Consider the following 7,846-nt stretch of genomic DNA (forward strand, 5'->3'; position numbering starts at 1 on the left):
GAAACCCAGAGACCACCAAAAATTCAAGTGTGTAAATGTGGTGCTTCTTTGTCCTTAAAAATCCTCAATAATGAGTAGCAGCGATAGCTCAGTAAGATGGGCTGCCTGTCCAGTGCACTAAGTATATTAGTTTTTGGTTCGAGCCTCGTGTGGGGGTGTTTTTTTAAATAATCAATGCTTTTGTCAGTTTCATTTAATGTACTGATTTACTAAAGTTTTGAATTAGATAAATTAGGTTAGTTGCACAGAGAACGAAATCAATTCCAATCTTCTATTCTACTTAAACTTGTTTGATGTACATGTACACTTATCATCTATGTTTTTTATATATACATGTATCTTAAAGGTGTTTATTTTTTGTGAAGCATTGCTATGTTATTGTATGTCCAAAGAAAAAACGGTCATAAAAGTAACAATCTGACAGGGTATTTAAAACTAACTGAAAAAAATTCCTATGATTGTTTGTTAAATCTGACCAGCTATGGTCAGCCAACCAATGTTTCCTACAAATGATTCCTGCAGATCACATGCCAAATATACCGTTAGATAGATAGTAAATTAGAACAGCAGTGATGTGAATAAACAACAGTAAGACAGACACTGAATTAGTACAGCAGTGATGTAGAGCCAAGTGGTTCCAGGCTGGGACTTGATCACCCCAGTCGGCGCACCTCTGGTGGTTGTAGTGGACAGCGCCGAAACAGCCGATGAAGGAGGATCCACCTGAGGATGGAACCACGCATCTTTCCGTCAAGATGTATACAAGTTATATTATTTGGGAAACCAGTGACAGCAAGGACAGTCTGGATGACAACTGAGAAAAGTTCAGTGACAGCATGGAGAGTCAGGAGACAACCAGGAGAGACTGGGATCAGGGGTGTGGAGGCTTGGCAGGCCAAAGCACAACTTCCGTGAGGTAGGACCCATTTCATCACGCTATGGACAGATACATACTTAGATACCCCCGAGGTCGCGCGAGAGCGGGGGAGGATGAGCGACCTGTTGGGACGGAAAATCAGGATACAACCAGGCAACGAAAAACGACGACGAATACGAACAGTGGAAATGTATGCAGCTGTGGGAAAGTATGCAAGAACGAAAAGGGGCTTAAAATCCACATGGGGAGGATGGGATGTAAGCCAGATCAGCAGCTAACACAACGCACAGGGCAACCTGGTGAGACGGAGGAGGAAGTGGTTCAGGACGAAAACCACAGTGACCGCAGCCTCCATGTGTTATGTAATGACGAGGCTTCATACAGTGAAAGCCATGACAGCGAGGACAACAACCAATCACAGAGCATCAGTCAACAGCAGGAAGAGATGGGAGATAACAGGGGTGCTGACAGAAATATAAGAAAGGGGAAAGTAAAATGGCCCAACAGTAACAACAAAAGCGACTGGGAACAGTTTGACCAAGATGTGGATGCAATTCTGAACACAACCCTTGCAGGCAGTATTGACAGGAAAATAGAAGCTATGACATCAATTATATACAGCGTAGGTCTAGACAGGTTTGGTGCAGAACAAAGGAAAAAGTCACAAAAAGAAGGAAGGAAGAACAGGAGAGAGAGGGAAATAGCTAAGATGAGAAAAGACCTGCGGCAGCTTCGTAAGCAGTATAGGAAGGCTACTGATGAGGAGAAACCGGCCCTTTCACATTTACGAGGTAACATCAGGGAACATCTCAAGATAGCAAGAAGAGCAGAGAGAAGTAGGCGTAGAAGGAAACAGCGAGACAGAGCAAGAGCAAGATTCACAGCAGACCCATTTCAGTTTACATCAAGATTACTAGGAAGTAAAGGGTCCGGATCATTGAAATCTCCGATGGAAGACGTTGAGGAATATTTGAGGGAGATGCACAGTGATCCACATAGGGAGGAAGAGTTGGGGGAGTGAGAGAAGTTGATACATCCGGAAGAACCAAATCAACCCTTTGATGAATCACCACCAAAACTAAAAGAAGTAACAGATGTTATCAAGAAAGCCAGAGCAGCATCAGCACCAGGACCAAATGGTGTTCCGTATAAAGTTTATAAGAATTGTCAACGGTTGACAAAGCATCTCTGGAAACTGATGAGTGATTTGGAGGAGGGGCAGATTGGCAGATAGCTGGTACAGAGCAGAAGGCTGTTTTATTCCCAAAGAAGAGAAATCAGAGGCATTGAAACAATTTAGGACTATATCGCTCCTGAACGTAGAAGGGAAGATATACCTCACAATTTTAGCGAGGAGAATGTCTAGTTACATGCTTGAGGATCAGTATATTGATATCGCTGTGCAGAAGGGAGGAGTACCCGGAGTATCAGGATGTATTGAGCATACAAGTGTACTGACACAGATAATCCGGGAAACAAAGGAGTCTAAAGGGGAGCTGGCAGTCATCTGGCTAGATCTTGCCAATGCATATGGGACAGTTCCCCATAAACTAGTCGAGCTGACACTTGAAAGATACCATGTACCAGAGAAGACGAGGGTAGTTTTAAAAGACTATTTTGACCATCTTCAACTACGATTCACAGTACAGGATTACACAACAGCATGGTAACGCTTAGAAGTTGGAATAGTAACAGGATGCACCATATCCGTAATCCTATTTTCAGCAGCAATGAACATGATAGTCAAGTCAGTGGAGAAGAAGAGCAGAGGGCCATGGATGAAGTCAGGAGTACGCCAACCACCTGGGAGAGCATTCATGGATGATATGACAATAACAACCAAAACAGTTATTGAAGCCAAGTGGACAATACACGAACTAGAATTAGCTATCACTTGGGCAAGAATGAAAGTAAAACCTAGCAAGTCTCGTAGCTTAGTGATAAAGAATGGAAAAGTAAAAGAAGTAAGATTCAAGATAGAAGGAGAGGCAATACCAACAGTCTCAGAGAAGCCAGTAAAGTGTTTAGGGAAATTCTTTAATGACACATTAACAGACAGACAAAATGTGAAAGAAACATGCAGACAGCTGGATGAATGGATGAAAACTGTGGATAAAAGTGGACTGCCCGGTAAATATAAAGCCTGGATATACCAACATGGGATACTACCTCGCTTGCTGTGGCCGCTATTGGTGTATGAGGTACCAATGAGCACAGTAGAAGGGATGGAAACAACAGCGAGCAGATACCTGAGGAGATGGCTGGGGGTACCACGAAGTTTCAGTAGCATTGGATTGTATAGCTCTGGGACTAAGCTACAGTTACCTCTAAAGTCAATAACTGAGGAATTCAAGGTGACAAAGGTGCGTCAACACTTAATGTTACAGAATAGCAAAGACGAGAAGGTTCGGACAGCAAAAGTAGATATCAGGACGGGGAGAAAATGGTCAGTAAAAGAAACTGTACAAGACGCAGAATCCCGCTTGAGACACAGTGACATTGTTGGAAGCCTGGCAATAGGAAGGCAGGGACTTGATGTCACACCAACAGCAAGATGGGGTACAGCTTCGGTAGAGGAGAAGCGTAGTTCGGTGCAGAGAGAGGTGCGTGCAATGGAGGAAGATTCGAGAATGGTCAAAGCAGTTGGAATGAAGAAACAAGGTAGCTGGGTGAACTGGGAAAATGCATGTCAAGTGAAGTTGGGATGGAATGATATTTGGAAGATGGAACCATTCAGACTTCAGTTTAAGCTGAAATCAGTTTATGATGTTCTTCCCAGCCCAACTAACCTGGTAACATGGGGAATGACAGAAGATCCAAAGTGTGTCCTCTGTGGTAAACCAGCAAACTTGGAGCACATATTATCAGCATGCTCAGAGGCTTTGAAAGATGGGAGATACACTTGGAGACATGATAGAGTCCTAGCCAGTATAGCTGACACCTTGGAGAAAGGTATTAAAAGGCCAAAGAAGAACGCAGAGAGCCTGAGATTTGTCAACTTTGTGAAAGAAGGTGAAAAGGGACATAAAGTTAGAGTTGAAGGAAGTGGTCTGTTGGGGACAGCAACAGATTGGCAGATGCGGGTAGACCTTAAGGAAAGATTAGTATTTCCGCCGGAAATAATAGCCACAAACAAGAGGCCGCATGTAGTCCTTTGGTCAATGGCTACAAGACAGACAATTATTTTGGAATTAACAGTGCCATGGGAAGATAGGATGGAGGATGCATATGAAAGGAAAAATCTTAAGTACCAAGACCTACTGAAAGATTGTCAGCAGAACGGATGGAAGGTCTGGTTTTTTGCAGTGGAAGTGGGTTGTAGAGGATTCGTGGGACAGTCTATGTGGAGAGACTGAGAGCCATTGGCATAACGGGAGCAGAGAGAAGGAGACTGATAGGGAATCTGTGCAGGGAGGCGGAATCAGCGTCCATGTGGTTGTGGAGAAGAAGAGCAGATAAGTGGAAAGACAATAAACATTAGTGAGATAGACAGTAAATTAGAACAGCAGTGATGTGAATAAACAAAAGTAAGACAGACACTGAATTAGTACAGCAGTGATGTAGAGCCAAGTGGTTCCAGGCTGGGACTTGATCACCCCAGTCGGCGCACCTCTGGAGGTTGTAGTGGACAGCGCCGAAACAGCCGATGAAGGAGGATCCACCTGAGGATGGAACCACGCATCTTTCCATCAAGATGTATACAAGTAACCCATCTTCTTTTGAGTGTATAATATTTAGTAGCCTGAAGCTGTTTTCCACCTAAAGCACTAAATGGAATACAAAACAGATGATAATACATTTACAGTAAATTTTATATGACCATTTTATTCATAATTCATATGAAAAAAAAACTTACTTTCCAAATAGATATGTACATATAAGTATATTTATATAAATATATCAAAAAGAATGACATGTTCTTGTTTGGTTTGCATACTTTGTGTAGCTTAAATTTAATGGAATGTGATTTCTCAAATGTACATAAATGCAGTGACTTCTTTACTTACATGTACGACATGTATAAACAAAAATCCCCAAAATCTTTATATCATGGTAAGTGAACAATTTCAAGGTACAATATCACTGGTTAATTAAGTGTTTAAATGGAAGAAAAAGATATGATTCACAAAAGGAGATACATGTGATATGAAGATTCTGAGTAATATAAAATAAATCTACATTAAAGTGACTTTGTCAATAATTTATATGAGCATATCAAATCAGATACCGGTAACATGTAAAATTCTTTTAAGTAGTTCATTAGTGCAATTTTTTAACAAAAATAATGCTAACAAATTTTATAACAATTCATATTGCTGAGGCACATTGCAGTTATCACAACCAACTCTTCTCTATAGCACCCGTTGGACTTATAATCGACTTTCTTCAACATCAAGGAAAAAATCATAGCTCTCCTTGGAATCTGTCCTCCACCTTCTTCCCATGTTCTTCTATCAGATAGTCCATGTAACCTACCACTGGGTATTTTTTCTTGTATGTCTCCAGGAAAACTTTATCTAGTCCTTCTAGTTCATGGTCAGATAGAGAACTCTGTTGAAATGAAAACAAGTCATTGACTGCTTTAAATAAAGAAGCACTGATGTCTCTACTTTTGAAACATGTGCCATAGATACATTTTACATGTCATACATCCTTACAATAGTGAATACCAAAGGTGATCAGTACATGTAGGGATGTACCATAAAGTAACATTTTCATAATAGATATAACATAAAATTTCACATTCATTTTATGCATGATGTGTACTCTATATTACATCATACTCAGTTGTTATTTAAATTTACCAGGTCATGATGCATGTCTTTCTCCTCCAATGACCATTTTGCTATTGCATAGCTTGCATCTTTAGCAGCAAGAATAGAATATCCTGCACCTTTGCCATAAAAATCTAGAACCAAAAAAGGTAACTAAGTAATGAAAACAAAAAAGTTTTATACACATTCAAGGTACATTAGCATATGAAAATGAGAGCAATAATTAAAATAACACTAGAGTTAACTTAAACTTTAAAAATTGATAAAATTTTAAATCAATAAAGGTTTTGTCAAAATAATGATAACTTTCTATTGCAATGTAGTATTAAAAAATGTTGTGTGAATGAGTAACATTTTTTACTCTAATCTTCAGAGAAGTACATGTAACAAGTACTCCATCAGGCATCTAGAAACAGATATTACCTTTTCCTGATGAGACATCAAAAACCACTCCTCGGACTGCCATCAGAAGGGGTTTTGAGGACTGGAAAATAATAAGTAAATTACTGTACATTGTATTTGAAATTGAAAAGCATGTGCAAAAATTATATACATTGAACTGAATTTTCCATCACTTAAAACATTTTCATAATCTTTTAAATCATTTTAATGAAACCCTGTGATAAGTTGGAAACATACACATAGATTTATAAATGTATTCTGCTAACACCTTTCCATCTTTCCCCCTCTAAGTCTAGTGCCACAATTTGATGCATACCCCTAAATAAGTTTAGACCCCCCAAAAATGTAAAACCCAATATAAAATGACAGATTTATTCAGGCACTTTTAAATCCATGGAGATTCTGGGAAATTCTAAAATAGTTCTTAGATAATTCAAGGTATATTATTTCCAAAAATACAGACACGTGCCATAAGTATTCGGTCAACATGGCGACTTGTTTACGCTTGAAAACGAAAGTACATACATCGAGTCTCCTGTTTTTGTATGTACACGTCATCGATGACGAATTGTCGTAAATTTAGATTTTTAGTCACATGATGTATCACATGATAATTTGTTGTCGTCTGTAGTTAGCGAAAGTTGTCAGAATTACGAATTTGAAAATATGGGTCGAAAAGGGCAGGAGCTTGGGGTGGAGGCGAAAAATATCATTATAGATTTAATACAGAGTGGTCTTTCCCGTCACAAGGTCAGTGATATGTTGAAAATCCCAAAATCAACAGTTATCGATGTAGCACGAAAGTTTTTTGCCACAGGGTCAGTGGAAAATAAACCGAGAAGTGGGCGGCCGGCGAAAATGAAAGAAAGGGATTACCGTGGTTTAGAAAGGCTTGTGAAAACGCATCGTCGGGAGTCTTTAAGTGATATTACATCAAAATTTAATGAAGGCAGGACTGAAAGTGAATCTGTAAGTAAGCGGACTATTCAGCGTCATTTGCATAATCATGAATATAGAAGATGTGTAAGTAAGAAAAAACTGGTTGTGAAGGAGGTTAACCAACGAAAGAGACTGGCATGGTGCAGAGAGAAAAGGCGATGGACAGTTCAGAATAACTGGAATAAAGTTATATTCTCAGACAAGAGCAAGATAATGATTGGACACGACCAGCGGGTTCATATTTGGCACAAGAGGAACGAAGGTTGGAGACCCGATCTTATTCAACCCCGGACATCGCAACCCAGGTATGAAGTTATGATATGGGGCTGTATTTCTTGGAATGGCGTGGGGACAATTACACCGGTGAATGGTAACATAAATGCAGAAAAATATCAGGACATTCTGGAAGAGAACCTGTGGCCAGTGATTGCTCGACATTTTACTAGGGGTGGATATTTTTTCCAGGATGACAATGCCCCCGTTCACCGAGCAAGGTCTACTCAACAATACATTGCCCGGAATGGAATAAATTGCTTAAGTTGGCCTGCCCAGTCACCAGATATTAACATTATTGAAAACCTTTGGTTACTGATAAAAAGAAAACTTCAGACACGCATTCCCTTTGTTAAATCTAAAGACGATCTCGTGGAGGAAATTCGGGGCATTTGGACAAGCATCCGACCTAACTATGTTCAGAACCTCTATAAGTCCATACCAAACAGAATTTTGAATGTAATCAGGCTCAAGGGACATCTTACGAAGTATTAACAAGTAAGTTTAACATAATTTATATTTTTTATTACTTTATTTCATTACAGCGAATGTTTGAAATTTGACACTTTCGTTTTCAAGC

At 39.7% G+C, this 7,846-nt stretch overlaps 2 protein-coding genes across 2 annotated transcripts; one reads left to right on the plus strand and one right to left on the minus strand.

Annotated features, from left to right (window-relative positions):
• Positions 1 to 2,613: 2,613 nt before the first annotated feature.
• On the plus strand, positions 2,614 to 4,233 carry LOC134234911 (uncharacterized). Its single transcript, XM_062716959.1, has one exon. The coding sequence runs from the start codon at positions 2,614 to 2,616 to the stop codon at positions 4,231 to 4,233; it is 1,620 nt and encodes a 539-aa protein (XP_062572943.1).
• Positions 4,234 to 4,670: 437 nt separating this feature from the next.
• On the minus strand, positions 4,671 to 6,229 carry LOC134234913 (neudesin-like). The gene is made up of 3 exons (XM_062716961.1): positions 6,076 to 6,229; positions 5,683 to 5,786; positions 4,671 to 5,428 (listed from the first exon to the last, which is right to left on the minus strand). The coding sequence occupies exons 1-3, from the start codon at positions 6,164 to 6,166 to the stop codon at positions 5,282 to 5,284; spliced, it is 342 nt and encodes a 113-aa protein (XP_062572945.1). The 5' UTR covers positions 6,167 to 6,229; the 3' UTR covers positions 4,671 to 5,281.
• Between the last annotated feature and the right edge of the window lie 1,617 nt (positions 6,230 to 7,846).

The sequence above is a fragment of the Saccostrea cucullata genome, unplaced genomic scaffold, assembly GCF_032062105.1.
Source record: "Saccostrea cucullata isolate Sc308-1 unplaced genomic scaffold, CSIRO_AGI_Scuc_v1 ctg3890, whole genome shotgun sequence".
NCBI classification, from domain to species: Eukaryota; Metazoa; Mollusca; class Bivalvia; order Ostreida; family Ostreidae; genus Saccostrea; species Saccostrea cuccullata.